This window comes from Macrobrachium nipponense, chromosome 49, assembly GCF_015104395.2.
Source record: "Macrobrachium nipponense isolate FS-2020 chromosome 49, ASM1510439v2, whole genome shotgun sequence".
NCBI lineage: Eukaryota > Metazoa > Arthropoda > Malacostraca > Decapoda > Palaemonidae > Macrobrachium > Macrobrachium nipponense.
The window spans coordinates 19,513,343-19,533,342 of NC_087224.1; the positions used below are offsets into that span (position 1 = coordinate 19,513,343).

Below are 20,000 nucleotides of genomic sequence, written 5' to 3' on the forward strand. Positions count from 1 at the left end.
ATTTCATTTCTCGATATAAATGTGGTTCGGATCCCACAATAAGCTGTAGGTCCCGTTGCTAGGTAACCAACTGGTTCCCAGACACGTAAAATTAAATAATCCTTCGGGCCAGCCCTAGGAGAGCTGTTCATCAGCTCAGTGGTGTGGTTCAACTAAGATAGATAGGTCACCACCTCAGAGTACCATAGTTGGTGCGACACAATGGGTGTAGTGGATCATCAGCACTGGCCCTCATGCAAGCACCACCATACTTACGTATACACAGACATATCTGCATATAAGCCCCTTGAACGTCATTGGGTAGGGTGTGTGGCTGGCAGCCTCACCCCGGCAATATTTGCAGAAAACCAGTATAGGGTAACAAACATTCTGGAGCCCCCTCTAGAAGTTGAGTTTTCTGTGCAGCATATAATGCTGTATGAAACTCTCAGCCACGGCCCGGTGGTGGCCTATGTTGTTGCCAGACGCACAATCGTGGCTAACTTTAACTTTCGATAAAATGAAAACTACTGAGGCTAGAGGGCTGCAATTTGGTACGCTTGATGACTGGATGGTGAATGATCAACGTACCAATTTGCAGCCCTCTAGCCACAGCAGTTTTTGAGATCTGAGGGCGCACAGAGAAAGTGTGGACGGACAGACACATAGCCATCTCTATAATAATCTTTTATGGATAACTAATGAGCAAACGATTTTAAAGATGAATCCCGTAGAAATAATAGCATTGAAAATAGTAACCCACATGTCCCACCCGCGCCTTATATAGGAATAATTTTTGTGTTTGTTTTTTCTTTGAATGAATGTAAATCAGTACGTGTTTACATTGTATTTACAAGCGTCACAATGTGTCAGAATGTTAAAATTATAGACGTCCCTTCCACATTGTTTAATTCATGTCGGCTGTCTTGTTTTTGAGATATTGTTGGTCCTGCTTAGACGGACGTGTATTGCACTTACACACTCACGTATATATAGTATATTTATGTGTATATATATATACTTCGAAGACCCTACTTAATGAAAAATAAGATTCGCCAGCGGACTATACTAGGAAGGCGCCAGTAACACTGCTCTTTTTTTCTCTCTCTCATTTTTTATATTTATGAATTCTTTGTAACTTTTCACTCTTGTTTAACGGTCTGTGATTATGACGGAGGGCCGAGTATTTCCTCATTTGCTTTCTGTATCATTTGGGCGTCTTTGTCTGCCTGTCTGTCTCTCTGTCTCTCTGTCTTTTTTGTCTGTGTCCCTTTGTTGTCATTGATGTTTTTGTTGGAGGACAAATCCGAAGTGGTATTTTTTTTAATTATAAAGTTTTTTAATGTATATTTTTGACAACAGAACATTTTCTCATTCTTTAGTGTGAATATGACAGAATTTCGGTTGTTTTTGTCGTTATTATTCTCATATATATAATATATATATATATATATATATATATATATATATATATATATATATCTATATATATATATATATAGATATATATATATATATATTATAAATATGTCACGAAACTGGAAACACAATAAGACCGTGATGGGGCAACGAACGTTCTGAAGTGCCTCTTATATCACTGCAGAGCTGTCTATCTATAACTCTAAAAAAAATTAATCGCCGAAGTACCTTTGGAGCAGTCCAGTTTGCTGTACATCGTATAAAGCTGTAAGAAACTTTAAGCCACGACACGTTGGTGGCCCGTGTCGTTGGCACCTACAGCGGAGCCAGACGCACGGTTATGGCTAAGTTAAACCCTAAATAAAATAAAAACTACTGAGAAGGCTAGAGGGCTGCAATTTGGTATGTCTTATGACTGGTTTGTGGATGATCGAAATTGCAATTTGCAGCCCTCTAGCCTCAGTGGTTTTTAAGATATGAGGGCGGACAGAAAATGCCCGGACGGACAAACAAAGCCATCGCAATAGTTTTCTTTCCAGAAAACTAAAAATACCAAATTTGTATTCATCTACGCCAAGTGACTCAAAACCAGTTATGTCCAGACTTTAGATACACACCGGAAGTGACCTGACCTCAATGGGTGTCATATACATAATTTCAAGTCTTTAAATCTATTCATCGTGAGGTCGGGAATATTCGTCTAACATCCAGACGTGTATATACGTCAACGAAATTAATGTTTGGCTTACCAGACGTGCAAATCTTATAGTTTTCTGCAAACAATTATTATAGAGATGGCTATTTGTCTGTCCGTCCGCCCTCAGATCTTAAAAACTACCGTGGCTAGAGGGCTGCAAATTGGTATGTTGATCATTCACCCTCCAATCATCAAGCATACCAAGTTGCAGCCCTCTAGCCTCGGTAGATTTTATTTTATCTAATTTAATTTGCTATTGTTGACGAACGTCATCTTCCTCGCGGATTTTTAGGTTGGTGTCTAGCGACTCAAAGGAAAAGAGCATTTTTTTTTTTTTTTTTGCCCAAGAAAAACTGGACTGGATATGTTAGGGACGATGAATAGAAATTATGATGCGCAATCACTAATTGTTATTCTTATAGAAGTCGAGACATTTAGACCCTAGATAATGCGAGTGGATCTTAAGAGGCAGACATCTAGATTGCAGGAAATGGCGCTGGGAACGCGAGAGAGAGAGAAAAAAAAGAGAAAGAGAGAGAGAAATATATATATATAGAGAGAGAAAGAGAGAGCTGAACCAGAAAATCAACCAGAAAGAGAGAGAGAGAGAGACAGAGAGAGAGAGCCAGACATATTATTATATATATATATATATATATATATATATATATATATATATATATATATATATATATATATATATGTGTAGAGAGAGAAAGAGAGTGCCGAACCAGACAGCAGAAAGAGAGTGTGAGAACCAGACAATAGAAAGAGTGTGAGAACTAGACAATAGAGAGAGAGAGAGAGAGAGCCCATCCTCGTAGCCAGAGCGAATTCTCAGTTTACACTCCAACTTGCGATAGCGAGTCACCCAATCCGCACCTGAAGTATAGTAGTGCACTTCCCTCTTCTTGGCACAAGGACGAAGGATACCAGGACTCCTTCCTTCCTTCCTTCCTTCCTTCCTTGTGTGCAGGACTCCGCTCCTGTGGGAATCTCATAGATCTATTAAGTTCCTTGAACTGAAAAGACACGTGATCAGTTCGAAGGTATTTTGGCGTTTCGTAATTTTAGTGTCGTTAGTTTTACGTCCAAAACGGCTCAATGCCAGGAGCGGCAGTGGGGCACAATGAAGCCCTTTTAAGCGGCAGGTCCAGTTCCCCCCCACCTCCGCCCCTCGAGTGAGTCCCGTCATCCCCTTTGGAGCGCCTCAAGTATAGGAAGGGGCGCTCGGAATCCTTCGGCGTGGTTCCTTAAAGGATATATAATATATATATGTAAGCGATGTCCGTCGAGGGTTTTCTTGGAAAATGACGGGTGGCCTTCAAGTGCCATTAGACGCTGCCACTCTTCTTCTTCTTCTTCTTCTTCTTCTTTTCAGTGGCACTCTTCTTTATTCCATCATGAGGGCCACTAATCACGGGTTAAGGAAATGAAAGGATATATATATTATATATAAATATATATATATATATATATATAATATATATATAATATATATCGATATCTATATATATATAAACATTTATATATAGAGAAGAGCCTTGGATCCAGCGGCAAGAAATACGGAGCTTCATATTTCTTGCATCTGGACTACTTGCTAATACCTTCCCTTAAGGTCGATGGCAATCACTGTTCTTTCTGCCAGACGCTATTGGTCAGAGAAATAGCTAGCTCTATTCCATCTGGTCTGCTGGGATAGTGGTTAGTGTTGTGACATGCCACTCAGATGTCACAAGGCATTTCGCGTCTCACCCAGGGCGATGGAAAAATCGCTGTGTATATATATATATATATATATATATATATATATATATATATATATATATATATATATATATATATAAAGATACAGCCACATTGTGATATGCTTCTCAATTGTTTCAGTTTTCTTCGTGGCTGTAACTTTGTTCGTATAACCGTCACGTTTTTTTACCTATTTTGTGCTTTAAAATCAAACACATATATATATACTCACGCACATACATACATACATATATGTAGATGCAGTGTGTGTGTGTGTGTGAGTGTGTGCATACGCCCGCAACTGAGTCATAACTGGGCTCCGTAAGGCCATGCTTATTGTAATTAAAAGGTGTTAAAAATAAAATTCTCCGATAGGCATCCGGGTACGCCGTCTAGTGTTGCCAATTCGGCGGATAACTTTCCACTCTTGTTATTCCTTATTTACTAAGGGCGGCCATTGCTGCACTTCTCATTATAAGGCATTACTTAATGGTTCTTTGCATCTCGTAGAAATTTGGAGAGGAATGGGAATAGAGTTTTCTGTACAGCGTCTAATGCTGTATGTGTTTGCCTGTTGGGTTGTGTTGCCAGAGGCACGATCATGGCTAACTCTTCTGTGGGTTTCCAGAGCTCATGGAAAAAGTGTCGACAGACAGACAAATCTTCAACTTTGATTCAGTTCCTGTTTCGTATAAATTACCTTCTATTCAATTCCTGTTTCGTATAAATTACCTTCTATTCAATTCCTGTTTCGTATAAATTACCTTCTATTCAATTCCTGTTTCGTATAAATTACCTTCTATTCAATTCCTGTTTCGTATAAATTACCTCCTATTCAATTCCTGTTTCGTATAAATTACCTCCTATTCAATTCCTGTTTCGTATAAATTACCTCCTATTCAATTCCTGTTTCGTATAAATTACCTCCTATTCAATTCCTGTTTCGTATAAATTACCTCCTATTCAATTCCTGTTTCGTATAAATTACCTTCTATTCAATTCCTGTTTTGTATGAATTACCTTCTATTCAATTCCTGTTTCGTATAAATTACCTTCTATTCAATTCCTGTTTCGTATAAATTACCTTCTATTCAATTCCTGTTTCGTATAAATTACCTTCTATTCAATTCCTGTTTCGTATAAATTACCTTCTATTCAATTCCTGTTTCGTATAAATTACCCTCTATTCAATTCCTGTTTTGTATAAATTACCTTCCTCATTCAATTCCTGTTTCGTTAATGAACCTCTATTCAATTCCTGTTTCGTATAAATTACTCCTATCAATTCCTGTTTCGTATAAATTACTTCCTATTCATTCCTTGTTTCGTATAAATTTACCTTCTATTCAATTCCTGTTTCGTATAAATTCCTTCTATTCAATTCCTGTTTTTCGTATAAATTACCTTCTATTCAATTCCTGTTTCGTATAAATTACCTCCTATTCAATTCCTGTTTCGTATAAATTACCTTCTATTCAATTCCTGTTTCGTATAAATTACCTTCTATTCAATTCCTGTTTCGTATAAATTACCTTCTATTCAATTCCTGTTTCGTATAAATTACCTTCTATTCAATTCCTGTTTCGTGTAAATTACCTTCCTATTCAAGTTTCCTGGTTTCGTCATAAATTACCTTCTATTCAATTCCTGTTTTCGTATAAATTGTACCTCCTAATTCATTCCTGTTTCGTATAAATTACCTTCCTATTCAATTCCTGTTTCGTATGAAATTACCGTCCTTATTCAATTTCCTGTTTTCGTATAAATTACCTTCTATTCAAATTCCTGTTTCGATAAATTACCTTCTATTCAATTCCGTTTTGTATGAATTACCTCCTATTCAATTCCTGTTTCGTAATGAATTACCTTTCTATCAAATTACCTGTTTTTCGTTGTCAAAGTACCTTCTTATTTCAAATTCCGTTCGTATAAATTACCTTCTATTCAATTCACTGTTTTCGTATAATTTACCTCCTATTCAATTCCTGTTTCGTATAAAATTACCTCCTATTCAATTCCTGTTTTTGTAGAATTACCTCCTATTCAATTCCTGTTTCGTAATAAAATTACCTTTCCTGATTCAATTTCCTGTTTCGTATAATTACCTTCTATTCAATTCCTTTGTTTTGTTTATTTTTGAATTACCTTCCTATTCAATTCCTGTTTTCGTAAATTACCTTCTATTCAATTCCGTTTCGTATGAATTACCTTCCGATTCAATTCCTGTTTCGTATAAATTACCTTCTATTCAATTCTGTTTTTTTCATTAAGAAATTACCTTCTATTCCCCCCCCCCCAATTCCTGTTTCGTTATAAATTACCTTATATTCATTCCTGTTTTGTATAAATTACCTTCCTATTCCATTCCTGTGTCGTATAAATTACCTTCTATTCAAGTACAATTCCTTTTTGTATGAATTACCCTCTATTCAATTCCTGTTTTCGTGTTAATATTACCTTCTTATCCAATTCCTGTTTTCGTATAAATTTACCTTCCTATTCATTCCTGTTTCGTGTAATTACCTTCTATTCAATTCCTGTTTTCTATGAAATTACCTCCTATTCAATTCCTGTTTCTTATAAATTACCTTCCTATTCATTCCTGTTTCGTATAATTACCTTCCTATTCATCCTGTTTTTCGTATAAATTAACCTTCTATTCATTCCTGTTTCGTATGAAAATTACCATTCTATTCATTCCTGTTTCGTATAAATACCTTCTATTCAATTCCTGTTTTCGTAAAGTAAATTACCCTTTCTATTCAATTCCTCCGTTTCGTAAATTACCTTCTATTCAATTCCTGTTTCGTGTAAATTAACCTTTCAATCAAAATTTCCCGTTTCCGTTTGAAATACCTTCTATTCAATTCCTGTTTCGTATAATTACCTTCTATTCAATTCCTGTTTCGTGTAAATTACCTCCTTATACAAAAAATTCCTTGTTTCGTTTTGTAAATTACCTTTCTATCATTCCTTTTGTTTTGTAAATTACCTTCTATTCACCAATTCCTGTTTCGTGTAAAATTACCTTCTATTCAATTCCTGTTTCGTGAAAATTTACCTCCCTATTCAATTCCTTTGTTTTTGTTAATGAATTAAATTACCTTTCTATTCAATTCCTGTTTCGTATATTAACATCTATTCAATTCCTGTTTCGTTATAAATTACCTTCTTATTTATTCAATCCTGTTTCGTGAAATTTACCTCTATTCAATTCCTGTTTACGTGTAAATTACCTCCTATATTCAATTCCTGTTCCGTGTAAATTACCTGCTATCAATCCTGTTTCGTGTAAATTTACCTCCTATTCAATTCCTGTTTCGTGTAAATTACCTTCTATTCATTCTGTTTTTGTGTAATTACCTTCCTATTCATTTCCTTTTTGCGTGTAAATTACCTTCTATCAATTCCTGTTTTCGTATAATTAACCTCCTATTTGCAATTCCTGTTTCGTATAAATTACCCCTCCTATGTCATTCCTGTTTTCGTATAAATTCCTTTCCTATCAATTCCTGTTTTCGTATGGATTATCTCCTATTCATTCCTGTTTTCGTATAAATTAACCTCTATTCAATTCCTGTTTCGTATAACATTACCTCTTTCCAATTCCTGTTCGTCGAAATTACCTCCTATTCAATTCCTGGTTTCGTATAAATTACCTTCTATTCAATTCCTGTTTCGTATAAATTACCTCCTATTGCAATTCCGGTTTCGTATAAATTACCTCCTATTCAATTCCTTTGTTCGTGTAAATTACCTTCTTATTCAATTTCCTGTTTTGTATAAATTATCTCCTATTCAAAATTTCCTGTTTCGTATAAATTACCTCCTATTCAATTCCTGTTTCATAAATTACCTCCTATTCAATTTTCTGTTTCGTATAGATTACCTCTATTCAATTCCTGTTTCGTATTTAAATTACTTCCTATTCAATTCCTGTTTCGGATAAATTATACCTTCTATTCAATTCCTGTTTCGTGTAAATTATCTCCTATTCAATTCCTGTTTCGTGTAAATTATCTCCTATTCCAATTCCTTTTTCGTATAAATTATCTCCTATTTCCAATTCCTGTTTTCGTATAATTCCTCATTCCATTCCTGTTTCGTATAAATGACCTTCTATTCATTCCTGTTTCGTATAAATTACCTTCGATTCAATTTCCTGTTTTTCGTATAATTACCTCTTTCAATTCCTGTTTCTTATAAATTAACCTTCTATTCAATTTCCTGTTTCGTATCAATTCCCTTCTATTCAATTTTCCTGTTATCGTGGGTAATTACCACCTATTCAAGCTTCCTGTTTCGATGTAAAGTTACCTTCTATTCAATTCTGTTTTTGTATAAATACCTTATATTCACATTCCTGTTTCGTATAAATTACCTTCTATTCAATTCCCCTGTTTTCGTATAAATTACCTTCTATTTCAATTCCTGTTTCGTATAAATTGCCTTCTTATTCAATTCCCTGTTTCCGTATAACTTACCCTCTTATTCATTCCTGTTTCGTGTAAAATTACCACCTATTCAATTCCTGTTTTCGTATAATTACCTTCTATTGCAAATTCCTGGTTTTCGTATAAATTATCCTCCCTATTCAATTCCTGTTTCGTATAAAAATTTTTACAGTTCTATTCAAATTCCTGTTTCCGTATAATTACCCTTCCTATTCGAATTCCCTGTGTTTCGTATAAATTAACCTTCTATTCAAAAATTCCCTGTTTGCGTATAAATTTACCACCTATTCAATTCTGTTTCCGTGTAAATTTACCGTCTAATTCAATTCACTTTTTCGTATAAATTAACCCCCCTTCTATTTCAATTCCTGTTTCGTAAATTACCTTCTATTCATTTCCTGTTTCGTATAAATTACCTCCTATTCAATTTCCTGTTTCGTGTAAATTAACCACTAAATTTCAATTCCTGTTTCGTATAAATTACCTTCTATTCAATTCCTGTTTCGTATAAATTACCTTCTATTCAATTCCTGTTTCGTATAAATTACCTCCTATTCAATTCCTGTTTCGTATAAATTACCTTCTATTCAATTCCTGTTTCGTATAAATTACCTCTATTCAATTCCTGTTTCGTATAAATTACCTTCTATTCAATTCCTGTTTCGTATAAATTACCTTCTATTCAATTCCTGTTTCGTATAAATTACCTTCTATTCAATTCCTGTTTCGTATAAATTACCTCCTATTCAATTCCTGTTTCGTATAAATTACCTTCTATTCAATTCCTGTTTCGTATTACCTCCTTATTCAATTCCTGTTTCGTTTGTAATTACCACCTATTCAATTCCTGTTTTCGTATTAATTCCTTTCGTATTCCTTTTTCGTAAAAATTACCTTTTATTCAATTCCTGTTTCGTATAAATTACCTCCTATTCAATTGCTTTTTCGTATAAATTACCTTCTATTCAATTCCTGATCGAAGGTCCCTTTCAGGAAATTATTTTATAGGCAAATCAAATTGCCGTCATTATTATATATGTTTCTTTTTCATATTTTACTATTAATCTCAATAATATAATTATTATTATTATTATTATTATTATTATTATTATTATTATTATTATTATTATTATTATTATTATTATTATATAAAAATATCAATGGCATTGCGGATTCAATCTACGGACTTTGCACTCCACATTGTAACATTCAGGAATGTGACTAACTGAATAATTCAACCCTTACAATCGTCCACTTTACTTTTCACTCTCTTCTCCTTTTTCTTTGACTCGTGGCCTGCCCCATCGGCGCCCGCGATTGAAGACTATCAAAGAAATTAACCGAGCCCCGGTTTCCTACTTGAAGGCTGTTGGCGGTGGCTATAAATTCGCGAGTAACGCGGAAATTAAACCCCGCGAATACAATGCACTGAAATCTCTTTCAGAGGATAGCCCCTTGACAACCAAATATTACCTTGCACGATTGATGCTATCGTTCCTGTGCGTCTGATCCTCGCTTGATAGACGAGTATACTATATACTTCAAGAGCTGCGTACCCCCGGGGCAGAATTCGGAGCCCCTAATGATCGCCATCAGATTTTCAAACTGGGTATTTATCTGGCGATGTGGACCAGAAACGATCAGACAACAGACTTATAAGCGCTCTAACATCAGCGAGGCACGCTTCGTCCAGGCTGTGCTCATCTGTGATTTTCCTTTTGTTATTTTGTAATGTCACAGGTTTTTGAAGGCATTTTCTTCGGAATTTTACTGTCTTTTATCTATATTATATATATATATATATATATGCATGTGTATATATACATATATACATATATTTATACATAGATAATAGCCCCAGTGGCTTTTGAACTTCATAATTTAAGAGGTCAGAATTCATTTGTTTCTTCATTTGGATTTTAGGTTCTGTAGTGACTGGCGCGTCGAAAAACTGTGAAGAAATCTAATTAGAAGTTAGGAAGTTACTGTGGCTACTGCTAAATTATATATATTATATATATATATATATATATATATATATATATATATATATATATATACACACACAAAATCCTAGAAGGAAAGTGAAAGACTGGAGTAATGCCGCGAGGCCTCTGAAGTCTGCTTGGCAAAGGACGAGAGTCGAAAGGCCTCGAAGCGCTATTCCATCGTTTCACTTACTTTTCTTTCATGGATTATGTCTTTATTTACATATTCATCGCAGTCCATATTTTCGTGATTCATATGTATATATATATATACATCACACACACACACACACACACACACACACACACATATATATATATATATATATATATATATATATATATATATATACTACATACAGTGATTGCCTTATTGGTTAGATGTTGGTAATAATGGTGATGAATAATTCTGAACTGGATCCATAACTATACTCAGTTACCTCAGTACTCTACACTGATACTATAGAGAAATGTTCATTACCATCAACAGATTTATCATCACCTTAGAAATCGGTTACGTGTCTCTGTTGATCCTGAGCGGTGAATTAGCTAATTGGTATTTTAAATATTTCTGTCATTACTCTTGACAACCAGAAGCTGACCCCCTCCACTGCTGGGATAATTCCTCGATAATCAAACATCACCGAAAAAAGAATCTGTTGGAGTCCATCTTTATTGAAGCCACGTCAACTAGGAATTTTAAGTCTCCATCCCAGGATGATACCTTGATCCTCTTTCCTTCTCTCTTTCGCTTCAAGAACACGCTGCCCAGATTAATAAAGTGTAACCCCGCCCCCTCTTTCTGTTTTTGCATATAATGGCCTGTCAACTTCTTTTATATTCAGTGCGAACTTGAAAATGTAGAATATACTACGAAAGTGCTTCTTCCAAGTCCCTGTTTCACTTTCCTTTCTACTGTGGATTTAAGGATATTCTCAAGTATAGTAGATCCACATCAACCTTGCATCTGATGTCTAGGCCAGTCCCTTACGACACTCCTGATTGGCCGTTGATAAGCCAATCACAGGGCTGGAAACCCTGTCTCTCTCGAGAGTTCACATGGTTAGGATCTATGCTCCTCCTCTCCTGAGGGATACGTCTTTCAAAAGTATCCCTCAGGAGAGGTGGAACATAAATCCTGCCTATGTGAAATCTCGAGAGAGACTGAGAGTTTCCAGCCCTGTCATTGGCTTATCAACCCAGCCAGTCAGGAGCGTCGTAAGGGACTGGCCTAGACATCAGATGCACGATTGATGTGAATCTACTATAGTACGTGTTTTTCATGCTACATTGAATGTGTATATATGTATATATATATATATATATATATATATATATATATATATATGTATATATATATATATATATATATATCATGTGATTTGCTACATATATTCATCTTGAATGAGCAGAAAGTACCACATCAAGCAGGAAGAACATAGCTCAGAATACAGCGAATCCCGTCATTGGTGTTGGTCTCAAGAAATGCAGATTGAGGACGACCTCTCCTTCTCTCAATAGACCAAAACTTCTTCTCTCAATAGACCAAAAAAACTTCTCTTTCTCTCAATAGACCAAAAAAACTTCTCTTTCTCTCAATAGACCAAAAAAACTTCTCCTTCTCTCAATAGACCAAAACTTCTTCTCTCTAAGGACCAAAACTTCTTTTCTCAAAAGACCAAAACTTCTGGGCAAAACAAAACAAAATCGATGTGCAAAATCTCTCTAGAAAGTAACTATTACTTCATATAAAATAAAACAAAGCAACCTTGGTTTTTCTTCTCCTTTTTTTAAAACAAGATTCACCATTTTCCTCTTTTTTTCAATTTTGGTGTCGATGACCTTACGTTCTGTGAAGCCATTTTACTGAATAAGGATAATAAAATGAAATTAACAAATATTGTGGCCATAAAACGGCGAAGTAAATTAGCTTTTGGAGAAAATGTTGAAGATGGCAAACGCTGGTATAGTGGTGAGTGTCGTGCAACACTCAGATGTGTGAAGGGGGTTTGGGCGTCTCCCCTAGAGTTAGATGGGATAAAATAATTGGCTTTGTATGGTGATCAGTTACTACTGCAGTGTTGGGGGTTCCTTAGCGGTGGCATGTTGGAACCAACATTCTTTAGAGGCTTAAAGAATTTCGAGTGAGTGTGAATATGTTTCATCTACTGAAATCAAATAATATTAACTAAAAAAAAGAATAAGAAATAAACAAAGATACGCTTGCTGCAAACATGACAGATCTATCACAAACAAAAGAAAGACTAAAGTGTGTTGTTCAATGGTAGTACTATTCTCCTGGCATTTTAATTGCATTTTTTATTATTCATTTATTTATTTATCTTTTTCTCTCATAAGTGGGATCTCCTCTTTCTGTAATTCCCTCTACCTCGTCTTACTTCTTCTTGATGAACACCTTCACATTCTTTGGAAGTTTATCCAAATATTTCGTGATATGGCCCCTTTGGTGGGTTTGTTCCATATGGATAGGTTTCTTCTTCTTCTTCTCTGAATGAATAATAATAATAATAATAATAAACAAGCAACCCTCAACACCACCTCCACACATACACAAACTCCCAGGTATTGTATCGTCAGCTCGAGAGAGAGAGAGAGAGAGAGAGAGAGAGAGAGAGAGGCTGTCAGCCCCGAAAATGAGTATCGAGAGGCCCTCGGGGCATCGTAGGCCGTTCGGCTGGCTCCGCTCTGTCCGGAAACGGGGGAGACGCTCTCTCTCTCTCTCTCTCTCTCTCTCTGCTCGCTTGGCTTGTTTCTTTTGTTCTAGAGCTCCAGTTTTGCTGTTTAGTTCCCATTCTTGAATTCGTTATCCTTCTGTTGAGTTTGTTTTGCGATTCTCGTAATTTTTTTTTTTTTTTACACGTTTTCTATGTTTAGTTTTGGGATTGTGATGTTCTCTGTTTCGTGCTTCGTGTTCAGTCATAATGGGAGTCGGATTTTTTCATTTTTTAATTTTATTTACAGTTATTTCAGTTATTGTCTTCCTGATTATGCAGTTAATATTTGCATTAACAAATGGAAGATCATGCCTGTTTTGTCTCTCTCTCTCTCTCTCTCGTCTTTTCCATATATCTCTCTCTCTCTCTCTATATATATATAGTATATATATATATATATATAGAGAGAGATGAGAGAGAGAGAGATGAAGACGAGAGAGAGAGAGAGAGAGAGAGAGAGAGAGAGAAGAGAAGAGAGAGGTAATCTACAAAAAATCGACATCTGATTGAATGTAATTTTCTAAAATATAGAAAGTTTTTGTCAATATATATATATAGATATATATATATATATATATATATATATATATATATATATATGTATGTATACATATATATACATGCATTAAGCCATAAATGTCCTGTATTATCCAATTCGCTCTACCTCGGAATAATATATTTCCATAAAAAATTCCCCTTCGGTTAACATATATGAAAATATATTACTAATCGCGAGGTAGAGCGAATTGGATATTAAAGTACTTTTGTAGCTTAATGCATGTATATGAATTACGGTGATGTGATAAGAATTCATATATATATATATATATATATATATATATATATATATATATATATATATATATATATATATATGTATGTGTGTGTGTGTGTGTGTGTGCATGTATTTATACCAAGACATTGGAAAGGTACACAAGAGCAGAGGGTAGAACATTAATTGAATTAATTACAGATAAAAACGAGACCACAGCATATTTTATTCAATTTTGTATTGTCTTCCAATAATATACTGTATAAAAAGATGGGTTTTACACTTGATAAAGGTGTCTCTCGCTCCTTTACCATAAGACACTTTCTTTCCCGTGTACTGGGATGAGGATGGTAACTATCCTCTTTCCATGGTTCTTAAGTGAGAATTTTTTGTTGAAGTGGCTGGCTGATCTCCTCCACAAAATAGACAGTCCCCGGTTTACAACTGGAGTTACGATCTTGAGCCGCGTCATAAGTCGAAAATTGCCGTAACCCGAAACGTCGGAAATCGTTGTTGAAAATTCTAAGAAAACTTTACTTTTAATGCTTTGGGTGGATTAAAAACTATGTAAATTGCATTTGTATTGCGTTTTTCATTAAAAATAAAACTTCAAATATTGATTATTTTGCCTTTTGGGAGTCATATTTCTTCCGTCGGATCGGCGTCATAAGCATTGTAACACCAGAACATGCGTCATAAAGCAGGAAAATATTTCAGGTGAATATTTGAAAAGCGTGGAAACCTTAGAATGTCGTAAGCCAGAGCTGTCATAAACCACAGTTTTTATTAGTTTTCTGTAAAAGAACACTATTGTAACGGCTTTGTCTGGCCGTCCAATCTCTGTCTACCCAGAGATCTTAGTAAACCACCGAGGCTAGAGGGCTGCAAATTGGTATGTTGATCATCCACCCTCCAATCGTCAAACATAGCAAATTGTAGCCCTGTAGCCTCCTCAGTAGTGTTTATTTTTATTCAAGGTTAAAGTTAGCCATGGTCGTGCACATGGCACCGCTATAGATTGTATGCAATCTGTTTTTTTTTATTGTTATCATATTTAATATTTCTTTACTATTATTCTCCATATTATTACTGTCTGTGCCATTATTTATGAACTCTATTTTTTTTTATACTTCTCCAGCAACTGTGTAGATATTGCCGAGTGTCACTTTTTATCATGTTATCTCGTGTATCTTGAGTGTGTGTATTGTATTTGTTTATTCCCTATATATGGCCCTGAGCTGAAATTAGGGATATTATCATTATTATTGGAAATACAAATCCACAGTTATGAATATGTATACATATATTTAAAGATGAATCAGGAATGAAAGTTTTTGGGAAACTGTTCGATTCCCCTTTTCAATAATAATAATATAATAATAATAATAATAATAATAATATATAATTAATTATTATTATTATTATTATTATTATTATTATTATTATTATTATTATTGATAAGGGAAAGTTTTCAGTACAGATTAATCTTTTAGATAAATGGGCTTATACATAGCTGTGCATTAGTGTCTCCGTTTCAAGACTTATGCTCTCTCTCTTTCTCTCTCCACTGTGACGTTTCGTCCAGATCTTCAGGACATTTTCCAGCGATGACTGCTGAGTCATTGCTGGAAAATGTCCTGTAGATCTGGACGAAACGTTGCATTGAGAGAGAGAGAGAGAGAGAGAGATAGAGAGAGAGAGAGAGAGAGAGAGAGAGAGCATTGTATAAGCAATAATAAACACCAAAATGACTCAACCGAATTTTACCATGCCCTTTTGGGGTGTTGCTTGCCAGTCTAAGCAACAGAGAGAAAGCTGTCATCAGAAAAATAGAGAAGACTCTCTACAAGATTAATGGTGCTGAAGCAGTAACTATTATTATTATTATTATTATTATTATTATTATTATTATTATTATTATTCTATTTCCATTTCAGTTACTGAGTTATGGCAACGGAGACATTCATGAGACACGGGGTTGTTCTGGTAACGCTGGCAGTATTACAGGTAAGTGGATGATGCCCAATGTCCTCGTTGCCTTAAGTGTTGCTTGCTTGCTTGCATGCGCTATCTGTTTCGGGTCATGCAATGTTTGATTTCTCCTTTTGTATGAAGAACTGGGGAGTAGGTATACGATGAAGTAGACAGGATTATAAAACAACAACAATAATAATAATAATAATAATAATAATAATAATAATAATAGTACCCGGGTGGATCTTGCTTGGCCTCCCCAGGATGACACCAGGGGAGACTTGACACAGCCACCCACCCCCTTCAAGCCAGTTTGACTGCCCTGGGTGGGGCAGGTTAGGTAAGGGAGACATCCATATTCCTCATGCAAACCTGTTTGTCCACCACAGGTGGGGGCTGGCGGGGTAGGTAGGGGATCAAGAGGGTAGGAAAGACATCCAACAGTTTGTCCGCCCCAGGTGGGGTTGGGGTAGGTAGGGGATTAGGAGGGTAGGGGAGACATCCACCCACTTCATGCAAACCGGTTTGTCCACCCCAGGTGGGGTTGGGGTAGGTATGGGATCAGGAGGGTTGGGGAGACATTGATCATCCTCCTCTTGCAAACCTGTTTGTCCGCCCCAGGTGGGGGTGGGGTAGTTAGGGAATCAGGAGGGTAGAGGAGACAGCCATGCCGGGTTCCAGGACACGTAGCACCCACCATTAAGCTCGTTCGATAATAGTCAGTCAGTTTTACTAGTGTCTGTATGTATTTTCAGAGATGCAAGGAATAACTTTATTCCTTTGTATACTAGACTGAATGGACATTTTGTCAGAAAATTTAAACCCAAAAATTTTGACCAGAAGACAACTCCATTAAAATTCTGAGATTTTGTCGTCATCCTCAGCTTAGCTTCTCAGGATCCTCATCCAAAAAGGTCTATTCCAGGTCTCTTTTGGTGCCCACAGAGACCCTACATCTGACACCATTCCCTTACTGTTCTCCACAGTTTCCCTTTCCAGCGCTGAATGACTTCATAGGTCTCAGCACTTGGTCTTTGGCCTAAATATCCTATTCTGTTCTCTAATGACATTCTTCAAATCGAAAGGCGCATGTAGATATAGTTTCATTTTCATATCTTACTAGGCTTCCGTATAATATTTTTGTCGTTGGCAACTTGAGTCTGTATGATTTTCAGATCGTTAATCAACTTGTCCAGTGTTTTATTTGTCGTTTTTAATCTTTCATCAGTGTTCGTAACATTAAAAGATTGAACCTCATTCTTCATTTCTCCGTTTAGTGTTACGTCATCCCTTCGTGGAAACTCTGTCCTCATCACTTCTGTTTTTCCTAAATTTATCTTGAGTTGCATCTCTCGAGATACATGAAGACACATGACGCATCTATTCGGCAGGCTTTGTGAAGCTAGTGGAGCTCTGCTAATTAAAACAGCATTGTCTAATTATTTTATGTCTACCACGTTTCTATCGTGACTCCTTCTTTATCCTTTTGATATTTGTGAAAAGAGCAAACGACAAAGTCAGAGGAACGCCCCCTTGCAGAACCCCGCTATTTTCTGCGGCTGGACAAAACCTCATCAGCTTTGATTTTGCACCTACTTCGTCCGTGAAGGATTTCTCTTGGCATTGCACACTTGAGCGTTATTCCTTATTAACGTCAGACATTTTCTGGACGCTGTCCAATGCCTTGTTGTTGCTGTCAGAAGCCTCCAGAAGGAAATTCTTAGATTCCATACACCGTTTCAGAATGTTCGTAACTCAATCATTTGACCTTGGTAGCTCTTGCCTTCTCAGAAACCAGCTTGTTCATCTCCAAGCTTTTGATTAGTCTCCATCTCCAACCTATTGGGCCCTGTAGGGGGGTAGTGTCATCAGTGCACCTCATGCGATGCTCTGTAGGTATTACTTGAGATTCCTTCCAATGCGTCTTCGTCCCCTAGCTGGAACCCTCTCCTCACAGTTGATTCATAGTGCAACTGGAAAAGGTTTTCCTCCTGTTACACCTTTTAAAACTTTCACTAATATTTTCTGTTTCAAAGCTGACTGACCTCATAGGTAGTCAGTTCAGTCCAACCTATCGGGAATAAGCATATTTTCTTTGAACTGAGTAGTCACCACTCTCAGTCGCGTCACCTTCCTTCCTTAGCTGCTTTCCCCGTGATTTCAGATTAACAGTCACGAAGTAAACAGAGTATGAGAAAAAACTAATATAATACGAAGGGTTCACTTACATTTTGGTAGACCAGCGGTTCTCAAACTTTTTCGTGAGCGACCCTATTTGGAACATTTCAATCCTTTGCGACCCAGAGTAATGTAGAGAGAAAGGAAATGTAGTGATATATACACTTTATTTTGGAAAAAATAATGTTTACAGCTTTTCATTCACAAACCAAACTGATAGACTTCGTGGCACTGATTTCATTAACAAAACTAAATTGATAGAATCCATTTGTTGTTAAAAGAAGAATTCGGTTCAAGTAATTGAAAGTGTGATAATGTTCCTGTGTCCCTGCGACCCATCAAAATTGATCTGGCGACCCATTGTTTGAGAGCTACTGTCCAGGTAGATAGATCGGTGTGCAACACCACTTGCATTTTGATAGGTGAATCTTTTGTCAGGAAAATAGACACGTTTATTGAATGATCGAATTAGTTGATTATCATTGAACAAAGATGGACATAAGGGTTTGAGCTTCAAGAGGCTTTTTATATAAAGTTTAAAACTAAACGATGAGTGTAGAATTATGATCGATATTAACGTGACTAAGAACCTCATCTTCGATCTAGAAGTCAAGAATCTCCTACACATAATTCGCAATTATTGAGTACCTTATGAAAGCGAATGCCCCTAAGTAGGGGGTTTGCCTGCATGTATGTATATATTATATAAATATATTAATATATACTTAGATATAATATAAATATCTATATATAATATATATATATATATATATAATATATTATAATATATGTGGGTACCTCCGCTTGATATTGGTAATGAAGGCGTCAGTCATTTTGCCGTCTGTAGGGGATAGGTTTATACTGGGATTATTATTCATGAGGTCCATCAACCACCATACCCCCGGAATACAAATTATCGATATGTGGATCTTCGGAACGGCTGAACGGATCTCCGGAACGGCTGAACGGATCTCCGGAACGGCTGAACGGCTTTCGATGAGATTTGGCACGATGAGGGACCTTAGTGGGGAAACTTCTAAAGCCAGGGTATCATCCCAATGGGTTGAATATTTCTATCCCTGCCTCACTTATATGGAATAATCAGAACCCATAAGAGAGATTTTCCTATACATCCCATTATCAGCTCAACCGGTTCTATTAGTTATAAATTGTTTAAATATTTAGTTGAATTACTTTCTCTTCTAGACTGTCCCTTATTTATCCCCTACAGATAAACTAACTAGTTCTGATGCGACATCTTTATTCACTGAAGTTCCTATTGTTGACTTACTTCTACTATCTATCAAAACATTTAGATTTATATAGTTTAGAGTGACCTACCAATGTCATTATTAAATTGATAACCCTTTGCATAAAAAATTGTAAATACACCTTCAATGGTAACTTCTATGAGCAAATATTTGGCATGGCTGTTGGGAACTCCCCTTCCTCCTTTTCTTTTTACGTAATATCTACATGGAGATTTTTTTGAGACTAAGTCTCATTCCAAGGAATCTATTCTCTAAGGTTTTTTGGGTAAGATATGTAGAAGATTGTTTTTGTATTGTAAAAAATAATGTAAATATATGTTTTCCTGAATACAATGAATAATCTTGCACTTCTATAAAATGCACAATGGAATATGAAGAAAATAATTGTATCTCATTCCTAGATCTAGTTATCATAAATAATACTAATATTTTTTAAAGTATATAGGAAACCAACAAATAATTTGTCATATATTTATTTTTATTCAAATCATGCTAAACTAATTAAGATACCAACATTTACCAGTATGTATCATTGAGCACTTAGAATTTGTAGTCTTGAATACTTAGACGATGAGTTTTAAAATGTTGACAAAATAGGAGATTATTTATGTTATCCTTTATATATTTTGGAAATGTGTAAGAATAAGACAAAGAAGATATATTACAATCCAACCACAATCAACACAGAACTTGAGAATATTGTCTCTCTACCTTTTCACCCCAATTTCACGCCCAGTTCTAACAATATTCTATGCGGTATCCCTTGTAAAGACTGTAATAAGATTTA

The 20,000-nt window shown here is 35.7% G+C and overlaps 1 protein-coding gene across 1 annotated transcript in view; it reads left to right on the forward strand.

Moving 5' to 3' along the window:
- Window positions 1–20,000, forward strand: part of LOC135205368 (uncharacterized) — an 83,034-nt gene that overhangs the window by 19,978 nt on the left and 43,056 nt on the right. Inside the window, 1 exon segment of the mRNA XM_064235860.1 lies at window positions 15,728–15,797. Coding sequence (XP_064091930.1) covers window positions 15,738–15,797 — 60 coding nt within the window. The 5' untranslated portion in view covers window positions 15,728–15,737.